The sequence below is a fragment of the Acomys minous genome, assembly GCF_964271855.1.
Source record: "Acomys minous genome assembly, chromosome: 18".
NCBI classification, from domain to species: domain Eukaryota; kingdom Metazoa; phylum Chordata; class Mammalia; order Rodentia; family Muridae; genus Acomys; species Acomys minous.
In genome coordinates this window covers 47044718-47060247 of record NC_140501.1, presented here as the reverse complement: position 1 = coordinate 47060247, position 15530 = coordinate 47044718, and the positions used below count along the sequence as shown (strand labels likewise).

At 39.5% G+C, this 15530-nt stretch overlaps 1 protein-coding gene across 4 annotated transcripts in view; it reads right to left on the bottom strand.

Moving 5' to 3' along the window:
• The window catches only part of FNDC3A (fibronectin type III domain containing 3A), a 156172-nt gene that overhangs the window by 127575 nt on the left and 13067 nt on the right, over nt 1-15530 (bottom strand). For 2 of the 4 annotated variants that reach the window (XM_084767820.1, XM_084767824.1), the window contains exons 1-2: nt 8797-8918; nt 182-319 (exon numbers count right to left, since the gene is read on the bottom strand). In XM_084767820.1, coding sequence (XP_084623946.1) covers nt 182-280 — 99 coding nt within the window. In that variant the 5' untranslated portion in view covers nt 281-319; nt 8797-8918. Of the gene's footprint in view, nt 1-181; nt 320-8796; nt 8919-15530 lie in introns of those variants that run through there. The other 2 variants (XM_084767822.1, XM_084767821.1) reach the window with 1 other exon arrangement.

The following is a 15530-nucleotide window of genomic DNA, read 5'->3' as shown; positions in this document are numbered from 1 at the left end:
AAGGCGTGTGAGGACACATTAAAAACAAAAACCAAGACAAAACCCTTTTCTTACCATGTTTACACAGGACAGAAAAGGCAAGAAAGAAGTCTATTACTACTGGTTATTCAACAGCAAAGAGAGTAAGTAGCCCCTTAGGCTGTAAGAAAACCATAGCAGGAGGTAGCATACGCTTCCTTACCTGTTGTGTTCCATCTGCACTTACAATCGGGGCAGACAGAAGGGAGATGTCGCTGCTTAAAATCTGAGTTGTATCTAGCAATGGCGGGTGTTCTGCCATTATCAATAAGGCATCGATACACCGGACAGCCCTCCAACTCTACAAAACAAAAAAGGCATAGACACTGAATATTCAACCAGAGAACACATTAAGATACATTCAGAAATTGCCTTACTAACAGACATACTGTCCAAGGAAAACCAAGAAGATCTCCTGATGATTATTTTCAATCAACTATTTGAAAAAATTCTTACAATCCAACCAAGGTAACTATTATTACACTATATACACTAAACCTAATGCTAATACCAGAAGCTCTATGTTTTGTTTTGTTGTGACAGGGTTTCTCTGTGTAGCCTTGGCTGTCCTGGACTCACTTTGTAGACCAAGCTGGTCTCAAAGATCCGCCTGCCTCTGCCTCCCTAGTGCTGGGATTAAAGGCGTGCAGCACCACGCCAGGCCAGAAACTATTTAAATGCATATCTGCTCTCCACCCTTCCATTCCTAGATAGTGGTTATTTAATTTAAATTCAACATCACTATTTAGTCTACACCCTGTGATCGGCATCAAACAACAATGGCTGGATGAGGCAACGCTTCTCTGACATTTTTCTTTGAGCTGAGAAGGTAATTACAAAGAACCAGTCTCCCTCATCATCCTATTTGCCTTGAGGCACTACACAAAAAGAATTACGATTTTCCACTGAATCCTCACACAAAGTAAAACAGTTAAAAAAAAAAAAAAGACTTGCTCAGGATTAAGGATAAGAACCTTCAAGTTTTAAGTATTACATACAGTCTTACATCATTCATCTGTTATAAATGAGAACAATTTTAAACAAAACGAATCTTTTGTTAATGAAAGGGTGTTGGTGCGCACTTAGAAACCTTTAATTGCAGATGTGCTAGCATGCATACGGCAGGGTAGGACGGCAGAAGAATAGCTTATACAGAGTGAACCAATAAAACATCAGCAAACTGGACACAGTCATACATGCTACTAAGTCTATGCTGAGCTGTAAAACATTTTTGGATGCTTGTAGCATTCACCAATTCAGTGCTAAGGGACAAGACATTCCTTATTCAAAGATGAAATCCACATTATTTTAAAATGTTGAATCTTTCCAGAAACTCTCACAGAAGTTGACTCAACTTGAAAACAATTTTCTGTTTAGATAATCAGAAATTGCCTGAGACTTTTAAAAATGTATTCAACACAGGTACTTATTGATTGTTGCACACTGAAATCCCTAACAGAACACTGTAGATCACTAGCTGTCTCTCAAAAAGACATGCCACTTAAGCACAGTGCTCATGTTACATAACATGTTCACAAGAACAAATTAACTCTGGCCTAAGTGTGCACTACTAAATTACTTAAAGATTGATAAAAACTCAATACTTTGAATCATATAAAATAATTTCTCTGTGGAATTTATGAAGAATTTTAAGGCGGCATAGAGTCATTACGTTATTTTGACTCTTGCAAAACACAAGTTTATTATATTAAGAGCAAACATTTCCAGGAAGTAAACAGAGAGCCTGTAAGTACTTTTTGTTCCCCTTCTTCTTAGTTTTTCTTCCTTCACCTCCCTCCCTCCCCTTCTCCTTGTTATAACAGTGAAGAACTTTTATTTCACTAGCAGATGGGCTCTGACAGCGTTGTGCAGGCTACACTCCAGCCCTGCTCTGTGGTACCCTGGATACCTGAAAGCACAAGTCCATGCCTTCCTCCTCCTCCTCACTGTACTCACTTTGCTTTTTCCTCTTCTCAAGTGTGTGTGCGTGTATGTGTGTGTGTGTGTGTGTGTGTGTGTGTGTGTGTGTGTCCCAAACCCGCTCTCTGTTGGAGTTACACATCTCTTTTCCCTTCTCATAACGGAGTATCAGATATATGCAAAGAGAGTAGGAACGATGTGTGGTGTTTGTTAATGTTGATGGAGGAAATGCCCCACCTCTATTGTCAAGCTAAAAAGTACATGAAAATGCTTTATACTCTAACTCACAATTCAGAACATACACTGGCTATAAACAACTGCCCTACAAATCTGTAGTTTTAAAAAATAATATCTGTATAAAGTAAAGATAACTCCAGTATTATCACCATCAAAACTACTTCTAAAATATAATACAGTTGAGTATGCTCATAGGCATGGAAAAGAAAAATATTTCTCAAATAAGGGATAAAATATACTTCTCGAGTCATAAAGGGAAAGTAATATTCAGTGTTTCACTCAGAGTTACATTTAAAAAATATCTTTAATAGAATAAAATGTAAGGCACAGACTGAAGAGACAGTTACAACACAGGCAACTGAAGGAATTCAAAGTCCCAATGAACAAACCATTTCAAACCATCTCAACACCATTTATTGGCTGAAAAAGTAATTTAAACTTAGACAACATAGAATGGCCTAACTGGATGGGTACCCTTAGCATGAGAAAAACCTGCGTAAGACTCACAATGTCAAGCAGCACTAAGGCTATGGAGTAACCAAAAAAGTCCTATAATCATTTTAGAATGTAAAACAAACAAACAAAAAACCCAACCTCTTCTAGTATCTCTCCAAGTTTGTGTGCTGTGGTGCTGGTTTTGAAGGCAGGGCCTTCTACCAAAGGTGGTCTGATGACAAAGACTCAAAATAGATGAACAAAAGTAACGATTGCGCATGTGGACCAACACACAAGTACATGAGCTTGTAGCAATATTTTTGTTAATAGTCCCTTAAAACCAGACAACCAAATGTCCCTTGGAAATCAACCAATCTACTAAATAACTACATAAACCAAAGAAAATCAAACTGTTGATTCAGAGAACAATGAGTAAAATTTCACAAATACAATGTGAGTGGAAAACAAAGAGAACACACACTGCTCAACTTTGTATAAAGTTCAAAAGCAGAATCAACATATTGTTAAAGATCAGCTTCATGAGGAGCTAAGGATCGGACAGGAGACAGTTCCTGGGATGCCGACTCTGTTCTGTGCCTTGACCCAGGAGGAGCTGTTGAACGGATTGAGAACCACTGAATTATAAGCATTGCATGCTGACCACTCCTGCACTGCTCGTATGTGTTATTTTTCAATAGAATGTTTGAAAATTAAATAACCACATGATCATCACAAATCATCTAATAAAAGCATTTGATAAATTCAATACTCATGAAAAAATAAAAAGTGGGAACACAAGAATAAAAATAAATAAATAAAAGGCTACATATAAAAAACCATAGAGAAGGTTATATTTAATAACTAAAGATTGGAAGTTTTTCTTCAAGATCAGGAAAAGACAAAGATACCCATTTTTATAAATATTTATTTCAAATATTTCTCTTATATTGCTATTATACACTTGTTGTACATAGTTCTCAGTTTTATAAAGACAACTGCTTTCAAGTTATTACATATACTTTGGACTCTGACCATATTTATTACCTACAGTACCTCCCTTACACCCCTCCCCCTTTCCCACAGGTGCTCTTCCTCTTCCTCTCCAAGTGTCTCTTCTGCTTTCATGTCATTCACTCATTCCTATGTGTGTACGTATATACTAGTATATAAATAAATACACAGGAGTAAGTACACAGTAAACGCTTTTGTGTTTCTATATAAAGTCTACACCCACAAATGAGAGAAAGCAGTATTTGTCATTCTGTGTCTGGCTTATATTGCTTAATATGATGAACATCCAACCAACTGTTTCATTATTTGTTTTGTTCTTTTTGCTTCTATGTCATAATTTCCTGCCTAATCATTGCTATCCTTCCATTCAATAACTTTGATTTGTTCTTGTTTTTCTAAGACCTTGAGATGCATAATCAAATAATACTGGAAATGGAGACACTGGTCAAGGGTTAAGAACACTGTCTGCTCGCACTGAGGACAGAGTCAGTGTCCAGTACCCACATGGTAGCTCGCAGTCTTCATAATTTTAGTTTCAGGGGGATCTGGCACCCTCTTCTGACCTTTACAAGCACCAAGCATGCACAAGGTGCACATACATACACCTGCAGTTAAAACACTCATACACTTAGAACAGAAATTTTTTTAGCATTTAAATTATTTGGTATTTCTCAGACTTTTAAAAAAAATATATGTATGTCTAGCTAGGTCAATGGGTACTGTGCTTGTTGTGTAAGCATAAGCTGTGGTTTAGGTCCCCTGTGCCCACCTGAAAGCCAGGCATGGCAGCGCATCAGTAACCTGGCCCTGGGGCACAAAGACATGTGGATGCAGATACCAGGAGCTCCCTGTGCACCAATCTGGCGAAAACAGCTAATCCAGATTCATTGAGAGATCCTGTATAGAAAACTAAGGTCAGGAGGTAAGGTAAGGTGAGGTGAGGCAGGAGGTTAGGACAACAGTGGATGTCCGCCTCTGTTGCACAGCTGCATACTAATGAGCAAGTACTTCTGCACACGAGTGCACACCCACCCAACACCACACATACCCCAAGAATTGCTTTCATTGTCCTTCTTAAGTTCTTATATCATGTGGTTTTGTTTTCATTCAATTCTATGATTTTTTAAAAAACTTCCCTCACTTTTTAAATGAACCATTCAAATACTATGGTGCTCCATGATTGTGTGTGTGTGTGTTCAGTAATTCCTAGTGCTGATGATTTCTAGTTTTATTAAATTGCAATCAGTGGAAACACACAAAAGTATTTCAGTTTTTATATTTTTAGATTTCTTTTTGTTCTAAAATATGATCCTTTTTGAAGAAAGAACCATGAACTTCTGAGAAAAAATGTTTGGGTACAATATTCTGCTGATGCCTGCTGAGTCCATTCGATCTGTAATATCATTTAGCTCTATATTTTTGTGGCTATTTTGGTTTTTTGCTTGACTGGCCTACTGATGAGAGTAGGGGACTCAAGGTACCTACAGCCATGGTATCGAGGTCAGCCTGTGCCTTTATGTCCAGTAGTGTTTGTCTTAGGAAATAGGGTACATCCATAGTCAGCACTTACATATTTAGAATTCAAATTTCCTCCTGAGGGATTGTTCCCTTAAACAATATGACTGTCTTTATCATAATTTTAGTTTGAAGTCTCTGTCCAGTATTATTTCTATACCCACCTGCTCTAGCTCTACTTACTTGGAATATCTTTTCTACCCTTTTCCCCAAGGCTGTGTTGACCTTTGACAGATGTTTCTGGTAGACAATACATAGATAGGTCTGGGTTTCTTTGTGGTGGATGCTGTGTTGTTGTTGTTTCGTTGCTTGAGATAGGTCTTTATATAGCCCTGGCTGTCCTGGAACTCACAGAAATCCACTTGCCCCTGCCTGAGTGTTGAGATTAAGAGCAATAACTATTTTATCCTGCTTGGGTCCAGTGTTTCAATCCAACCTATAGGTCATTATCTCTAACTAGAAAATTGACACTATGAACACTCGGTATTAAAAGGTATAAATTAACTCCTGTCATTTTGATGTTTGGGTACTATCTGGCACTTTCCTAACCACTTGCTTACTAATATAATAAGTATAATCTCTCCTATGGCCTCATGTCTTTTTACTGTTTTTGTAGTATCTGGTACTTTGCTAATCATTTGCTATTCCTAAGGAGTACAGTCTCTTCTGTGTCTTCATGAATATTTATCTCTCTATTCAGTATGGATAATTCCTTAAGTACCTTCCCTAGTGCTTACTTAGTAGCCATGGATTCCTTATCATAGAAACTTTTTCCATCTTCAATTTTTAAGGATACCTTTGCTGGGTATAATAAATCTGGGATGGCAACTCCTGTCTTTCAGAGCCTGATATGTATTGTTTGACATGCTCATGGCTTTTAGAGCCTCTGTTGAGAAGTCCACTGTTCTAGTCTCCTGTTCTGTTGCTATAATAAAACACTGACAAAGGCAACTTTCAGGAGGAAAAAATTAATTTGGCTTATACTTCTAAGTCACTGAGGGAAGTCAGGGCAGAAACTCACAGGAACGTCAAGGCAGGCCTGCTTGCTATTCTATGCAGCACTGTCTCTAACCAGGACAATCACTCACAGCAAAAATCATGGTGATATGCTGTACTTTGGCTCATTTGCTTGCTGGTTCTCAGGTTCATGCATAATTAGTTTCCTTATATAACCCAGAAGAACCACCTGCCTAGGAAATGGTACCACCCACTGTGAGCTGGGCCATCCGATGTCAATTAACAATAAAGAAAAATCCCCAAAGACATACCCACAAACTAATCAGATCTAAGAAATGCCTCAACTGAGACTCTTCCTTCAGGTAAATTCTAGGTTGTGTCACACTGACAAAACTAAGACATCCACTGTTATCTTGAGAGGTTTGCCTTTATATATGATTGGTGCTTCTCTTGGACAGCTTTCAATAGTCTTTGTTTTGAATACTTATTGTTTTAAGCACAGTATGAGGTGGCAGACTTTTTGTGATCCTATTCATTTGGTTTTCTAAATGCTTCCTACATCTTAGAGCCACCTCTTTTGCTAGATTTGGAAATTTTTCTATGACTTTCTTAAATACGTTATCTCTACCTTTTGCTCATTGTTCTTGTCCTATATCCGTGATGTGTAAATTTGGGCTTTTAGTCGTGCCCCATAGGTCTTAGATGTTGTTCGTGCTTTCCTATTTACCTCACTTTTGTCACTGATTTCCATAACTCATTTAGCTCAACAAGCTCTAACACCAGCTTCCGTTTAATTCGCTACTCATACGGCTTCCCACTGAATTTTTTATTTCATTTATTGAGACTTTAATTTTCAAATTTTCAACTTTTTTTCAGTATTTGTACCTCTACGTAAGTCCTCTTTCATATTCTGTACTGACTTTCTTATTTCATCCAGCTGTGTGTATTCACTTTGAATAATTCAAGAAGTTTATTCATATCCTGTTGGATTTCATTCAACATTTTTATAATTATTCTTTTGAATACTTTGAATTTTCATCTAGTTCACTCTCACTAGAGCCAATTACTATGGAATTAGTAATCTTAAGGAGTCATGTTGCCTTGACTTTTCATATTTCTTGTGTTTCTAACTTGGCACTTAACTCTGGGATTAGATTGGTAGGATTTTTTTTAATCACATACATTCTTTTAGTAAGGATTTATAATGTTCAAATGAAACTAGATTGTAGTAAGGTTGACATTTTATTTTCCACACAATGATACCAATTTTTGACAGCCGTATTCAATGCAATTATAGAAGTTCTATCTAGAATAGTTATATAAGAAAGAAAAAAGGTATTTAAATTATAAAGGAGTAAGTAATATGTTTACAAATACTGTGCTATTTGTATAAAATGTAAGGATTTCACAAAAGCTATAGCTAGTATAAAATTACCAAAATTCAAGGATGTACAATCAATGTAGAAAAATGAGTTGCCGTTACCATACGCTAACAATGGGTAATCTGAGAAAGAAATCAAGAAGATCGAATCTGTAGCAACACAAAAAGCATAAAGACAGGTCTGGGGACACCACTCAGTAGGTAAAAGCACTAGCCATGGAGGCTGGCACCCAACTGCAGTCTCCAGAGAGCATGTAACAAGCTAGAAGGGGCGGCACCCATCTACAACCCCAGCACTCTTAGGTCAAGATGGGAGGCAGAGACAGGAATCACCTGGGTGCTCGTAGGCCAGCTGGGCTGGAGCACGGAGCACAAATGCAGAAACAGGAAAAGCCCCGCCTTACTGCTCAGTTATCCTCTGCCCTCCACACATACACTACGGCAAGCGCACACGCCCGCACACGCACGCGCGCTCGCGCACACACACACACACACACACAGACACACGCACACACACACACACACAATAGTTCAAGAAACTTAGCCCAGGAGGTAAGACTTGTACTCTGAAACTACAATATACCACTGAAAAGGGGACCGATAGAAATAAGAATTTTTAAAAATACCCTATGTTCGTATACTCAAAGATTCATTTTGAAGGTCTCCAAACTCTTCAAAATAATCCACAGGTTTATTGAAACAGCACTTTTAAGGGTGTAGAAAATTTGATGCATGCGGTACTTCAAATAGCCAAGCAACTTATAAAGAGAAACACGATGCAGGACTCATTCCCACTGCTCTCTAAGCACATCAAAAATCTGTGTAATGATAACAGGTATGGGACTGGCATAAAGAAAAGCAAATAGAGCAACGAGCTAAAGACCCCAGAAATATTCCAACACATATGATTAAACAATCTTCCATGAGTGCTAAGATTACAAGATGGCAAAGAAGAATCTCTTCAGCAATGACATCATGAAAACGGAGATACCCACACACAGTGAAACGTGACTCTTAGGACACGTACCAAACTTAATTCATAATAGGCTAAATACTTAAATGTAAGAATCAAAGAGATAAAATTCCTAGACAAAAATAATCAGCAACACTTCATGACGCTGGGTTTCTTGTATATGCTGTATATACATGGCAAAAACACGATTAAAAAAAAGCAGCAGTACACCAACATAAATGTTCACACACCACAGGATTCAAGACATAGAAACAAAGACAACTTTCAGAACAGTTTAAAGTAGTAAGCTGTCATGATGAAGCAACTACAGCAAACACAGCACACTGGGTAGCTTAAAGACGCTGCTCACAGTTGTGGAGGCTAGAAAGTCAGGTGATAGGCTCGCTATCTGGCTCTTCCAGGGCCTGCTTCCTTTCAGACAGCTATCTGTTTTCTCTACAAGAGGAAGCTCTCCTGTCTCCTCCTCTTCTAAGAACATTAATTTCATCATGGGAGCTCCACCTTTATGACGTCATCTTAGCCTCATTATCTTACCAAAGGCCTATCCTGACATCATCACACTGAGGGTTAAGGCATTCAGATAAGAATTTTGGAGACACATATTCAAAACTTGACACTGCCACTACCTCTTTCCCAAATTCACATCTTTTTCACTCTGTCCCAACAGTCCCAAAACGTTTCAACCTGTTTTAGTATCAATTCTCAAGTCCATAATTTTAAATCAACACCACCTGCATCAATCATTGGGCAAAACTCATGATTTATCCCAAAGCAATCTTTCCTCTGAACTTGTGAACCCATTTAAATTGTGTGCTTACAAAATATAATGGTGACATCCACATGGGACAGAGGCCCTGTCCCCAACGGAAAAAAGGAAAAGGTCTAAAACCTAGCAGTTCTAAATAACAAGCTCTAAAGGCTTGAGTGTAATTACCTTTGGTTTAACGCTGTGCTTTCCAGACCTGCTAGGATCACCCACCCACACAGCCTGACAAGGAGGTCCACCCATTCTAACAGTGCAGCCCGACCAGTGCAGCTGTCAGGGCCCTGACAAGAATCATGTGGCTGTCCCATCTCATCCTTTAAGACCCAAATGGACAGGCAGAGCAGAGGACACAATCTGCTGTGAGTTTGGGGCGACTGGGTTATATACACAGTGAGCTCCAGACCACCCTCAGCTATAGGATGGGGCTGCTTACTCAGGTCCAGGTTTGCTTTCAGGCCCCCAGTAGCTGACTGCCTCCTTTGCTTCTTCCGGCCCTGTGTGAACGTAGATAATGCTAAATAAGATCATCTTGGGTGTCTGATCATTTTAGGTGTCTCCTTTCTAGATACAGGCAAATGTGTGCATTTATTACTACTATGGCTGACTATTTAAGGGAACCATTCCAGATTTCTATGCAGTTCTTCCTTTTTTTTTTTTTAAGATTTATTTAGTTAGTTAGTTAATGTATGTGTGCTCTATCTGCTCACCTGAAGAGGTCATCATATCTTATTATAGACCGATGTGAATCACCATGTGGTTGCTGGGGGTTAAGCTCGGGACCTCTGGAAGAGCAGCCAATGCTCTTAAGCGCTGAGCCATCTCTCCAGCGCCCAGTTCTTCCATCTTGGAGTCTCTGACCTGCACATTATAATCTTCAGAGGTTTCCTAGACTGCCAGCTGGATCTCAAATCAGTCTGCCGGGGCTTCCCTGGCCTGTACTGTACCTGGCAAGCTCCTCAAGGAAGCTCAACCAATCACAATTTTATTTTGTTTTCCCTCTTTTGTCTGATGTCTACTGTCCAAGGCATTCTGTCTAGTTTTTAGTTGTTTCAAAATAAAAAGCAAATCCAATTCTTTTTATTTAACAATGACAAGAGACCTACATTTGTGATTTTTTAGTGTACCCAATAGTCAGGAGAATGGTAAACATATTTACTAGGACATAAATGGCTATACTTTAAATTGTGACTATTTTTTAAAGTATGCTCCAGACTTCACTACTTTGGAAATCAGCCTGCTCTTATTATGCCCTTACCTAAAAGAAAAACTGAAGCTATTTATTCACTTACTTTGAATAAATGAAACAATTCCTTGGCTTCTATTTCAGTATAAGACTTGGGGTTAGTAGCAACTTCCAGAATGAGTTCTGTTCAAATGTGCCATCTTTAAGCCAGAATTAATACAATTCTGGGGCCACCTGGGGCCTCTAATCCAAGATTCTACGACACGTGGCTGCACGCCATAGGCAAAATAAGTACAAATTGTAGAGACAAAAACTTGGTCACCTGTGGAGCTATTCCTGATGCTCTCTTTAATTGGTCTTGGGGCTTGTGGTGTCTTTACTTGGTCAAGGTTTTCAAGTTTAGAAGATTTTATGTTAACTTACTGTGCATTTTATTTATAAATAGTATCATTTAGTTTTATTTCTCTCAGACATTACTTTTAGGAGAAAGTTGTTCGATTAATTGTAGAGTGTATAAAAAGTACATGTGCAATAAGAATATTTCTTTGTCTATTACTGTTATGGCTGTTGTTTTGAGCCAGCGTCACACTAGAGAGTCCAGGTTAGCATTAAATTTGTGTTCCTCCTGGCTCAGCCTCCTGAGTGCTGAGATTACAGGCGTGTGCCATCACACCTTGCCTGGCCCATTGATACCTGAAGTATCTGTGTTTGTAAATATGCTAATTTGGATTTCATGGTGACATTTCATGAGCTACATGCTATCTATGAATTTATGCTATTTCAATAACTAAAATTATTTTCATGGTGAGGTAACATTTTTGAGTATAGGCCAGTGATTACAACCACGGTTTTAGAAAACAGTAAGTTTAACCTTAAGAAATTTCCATTTAAAGGAAAAGATTAAAAACCTATAAAATATCAATTATATCATAAAGCATGTCTTAACACGTTTACTCACGGCAAATTTACCCCATTCATCTCCACTTCCTTGTCTACCAGAAAGAAGAAACGGGGTACATGTAGGATGGGTGGGACAGTGTTGGAAGCCATTATTTCTGCTTTCCTTAGTCGGATTCAGTAAACAGCATTTAATTTGCATTCAAGAAATACAGTCAGTCCCCATTCCTCCACAACAAAACCACACTATGGTGAAATACTGATTCGGAATCAAGTTAATTCCAAAGAATGCTTGATAAAAAAGTCATTTCAGAAACACTCTGGTCCACATAAGCTAGGTATGGTGACACACACCCGAATCCTAGCACTCAGGAGGCAGAGGCAGGAGGACAGAGGCCATCCTCGTAGCTAATCTGGGCTACACAGCAAGAGCCTGTCTCTAAAAACAAACAAACAAACAAACAAACAAAACCACCAAAATAAAAGCAAGCTAAAGAAACTATGAGATTCACGATACAGGCAATGGAAGTGAGAGCAAAGCCCAGGCCATTAAAGGACTGAGACTGGCCACTTGAAAGCAACTAAATGGTTATTGTTTGTGTTTTGTTGCTGCTGTTTTTTTTAAGTAGTATTATCTTTTTTTTTTTTTTTTTTTTTTTTTTTTGGTTTTTTCGAGACAGGGTTTCTCTGTGTAGCCTTGGCTGTCCTAGACTCGCTCTGTAGTCCAGGCTGGCCTCGAACTCACAGCGATCCGCCTGCCTCTGCCTCCCGAGTGTTAAGTAGTATTATCTTAAATCCTATACATAGCCCTAAGTATCTGAGATACTTTTAGACTCAAAACATAATTATACCTGGGTCAATTCTATTCTCATATGCAGATATTTTATAGGCCTCTGTAAAAGTATCACTTTTTATGTTGTAGGTTGTTCACTTTGTTCTTGCAGAATTTCAAGTTCCGGGCCTTGTCTTGTCTGAGTGAATTTGGACTTCAGCTGAAGCTGCGCTGCCTGACTCTACAGCAGCTTGCACAGCTATGCGGAGGCTGCAGTGCCGGGACAGCTTCACATACTTAACACTGTTAACCTCACCAGTTACCTGCGAAGAGCAAATGTCATTACATGAAAATCTTGTTTGGATGTTCTGTGACACTGAGCCTTTCTCAGCAGAACACAGTAACGCAATGCAGTGCTTTCCAAAACAACCCAGTTCTGTCATAAACCTCTAACCAGGCCTGGGCTAAGTTATTTTCCATAAGCACATCATTCTTGCCAATCTGCTTCTTAAACACTCTTGTCTTCACACCAACTGTCTTTAGAGCTCTGGGGCTGGCTCAGTGGTGCAGAACTTGTCTTCCATGCCTGAGGCCCTTGATCTGCTCCCCAGCACCAAGAAAGAGAGGAAGGAAGAACTTTGACAACTGAAGAGGATGCTTAGACTCCTATGAAAGGTCAGGGCATATGAAAAATGGAAAACATTCACAATCATAGTTTGTGTGTGGTAGCAGGGTGGAACCCAGGACTGCACGTGGGCTCAACAGCACTCGGCTGCTGAGCTGCAGCCACAGTCCCACAATTCAGAATGCTACATCTGAAAAGGTACAGTCGAACAGGAAAGAAAGTCCTTGCTGCACAGGCATGAAGCCCAGACCCTCAGCACCTATGCAAAAACCTTGGTGGGGTTGTCACCCTAGCAGTTCCAGGACTCTTGGGAGCAAAGATGGAAGGACTGTGGGACTTGCTGGCCAGTCAGCTGGCCTCTGGTGACCCAGGCAAACCCCAGATTCCATGAGAGATGGTGTCTCAGGGGAATAAAGGTGGAGAATGACAGAGCACAACACCCAGAATCCTCCTCTGGCCTTTGCACATGTATTGGCATGTACGTACATACATGCATAGACCACACATGCCTACAAATGAAAGTAATAATATTGTCTTGGATATCAGTTAATTTATAAAAATTAAGAATTACTGGTATAAATCCACAGAGGAAGAGGATGCAGGCAGTTCTGAAGAGACTTGGTAGGCTGGGGTCAGTTGACAGGGGAGAGGGCTGCTCTGTCTCTCTGAGGATGAGGGGGGGGCATAGGCGGGAAGGAGGAAGGATAGTGGAACCTAGAGGAGGTGAGGGAGGGGGCTATGATTCGGATGTAAAGTGAATATTTTTTTTTATTTAAAAATCACTGGTATAACTTTTACTTCTTTAAATGTGTTTTTATCACAACTCAGACCCATCACTATGCTGAAATTCTTACTTCCTTTGACATTTTGTTTATGAGTCTTAGCCTTTAGTGGCCAAGCAATCTCTCTAGTCCTATTAGTTCTTATTATTATAGTGTGTGTGTGTGTGTGTGTGTGTGTGTGTGTGTGTGTGTGTGTGTGAGTGTGTGTGTATGTGTACTAGAGATTGGTATAGGTAGCAAGTGCCTTTCTCTGCTGACCCATCTCACTGGCCTTGATACTGTTATTCCTAAAAATACCACCTGAGAGGCTTTTGCAAGTGAGAGAAACTACTTAAAAACACAGAAAAAAAGACATAAACCAAAACTGCCCAACAAAGAAAATTATTTGGAAAAGGACCAATCAGAATTGCCCAAACAAAACCCTCTTCTGTTTTGCTACCAGGTTTGTTACACCACAAAGGCTGTACCTGCTGTCATGAACATACACATACAGCATGATTTTAGCTTACTGTCCCCACACCCAAGCTCTGTCTAGAGCTTCGCAGCTGTGGGGGGACCACTCCTCTTCTTCTGCATGTGCAAGAAGTACTCTGGAATAGCTCTGGTACAAATAAAGCCACATGGAAGACTGTCTTAGGTTTTCCGTGTAAACTACTGAAGATTTTCATTAAAAATTACCTCCACAGCTCTATTCCACGTGTCTGATGGTGCCTAGCTTTCTACTGCTATGGTCACGCACTGGGTCACCTGGAAATGGAGTTGAAGGTAGTTGTGAACCATCTGACATGAGCGCTGGGAACAGACCTTGGGTCTCTGCAAGATCAGTAAACATGTGTAACTGATGAGCCATCCCTCCAGCCCAAAACTCTTCTTTCTTTTCTCTTTTCCTTTTTAACGCAAAATCTCATTACGTAACCCTGGCTGGCCTTGAACTCAGAGACTCCCTTTTACTCTGCTTCACTAATGCTGGGATTAAAGGCTTCTGACACACCTGGCACACTTGCAGTTTTCATTATGTATATCTTCCTCTGCAGGTATAACCATGTAATTTCAATATTCTCTCTCTGCAATATGGATATGATTCAAAAATGTATTGATTAAAGTACACAGAAACTGCCAAACTTTCTTCAAAAAATAAATAAATAAAGCTATTTATACTCTGTTCAATAATTTATGAGTGCCTGCTTTCCAGTGTGACACTATTAAAATTTTATAATAATTTGCTAGTTTTACTTAAAAGTTGTTTTTTAAGTCATCTCTCACTGACGTTTTCAAGCTCTATGGATAAGGCCTCAAGGCTTTATAAGATCTCTATTTTTCTAATTTCTATAGACTTATAAGTGTTTGGCTGCAGTCTGTGCTCACAATGGTCAACAGAGCGTATTGTGTCTCCTGGAACTGCAGCTGTGGATACCTGTGAACCACCAGGATGGGGCTGGAAACTGAACCCAGGCCCTCGACAAGAGCAGCAAGTGGTTTTAACCACAGAATCATTTCTCCAACCCCAAGATCTCTACATTTTTACTTCTATGAATTTATTGTTCACATTCTTTCCTATTTCTGAAACTATCTTTGTCATATTCGTTATAGGCAAACTAAAGCTTCAGTGTAAATGCTCTGTGACCTGGCGAGTACTGCGCTCTAGTCTCTCGCTTGCCTTTTTAAAATGATGCCAAAGTTTAGTGTTCACCTCAAGGCTTTTTAAAAAACCACCAAAAAAGTTCAACATTTGGTCTTTCTTCTTCTTCTTCTTCTTCTTCTTCTTCTTCTTCTTCTTCTTCTTCTTCTTCTTCTTCTTCTTCTTCCTCTTCTTCTTCCTCCTCCTCCTCCTCCCCCTCCTCCTCCTCCCCCTCCTCCTCCTCCTCCTCCTTCTCCTCCTCCTGCTGCATCTTTAGTTCACTTGGAACTTAAATTCTCAGAGTACCCAACTGGATGGCAGACTTCCCTACATTACTTAAAAATTAACTTTTCTATTACTCAACAGTTCACCAAATCTTCTTTCTCTTGAATGTTAGTCTGTCTCTTTGATCAGTGTGTTTGTCTGCAGCCCAAATCCTT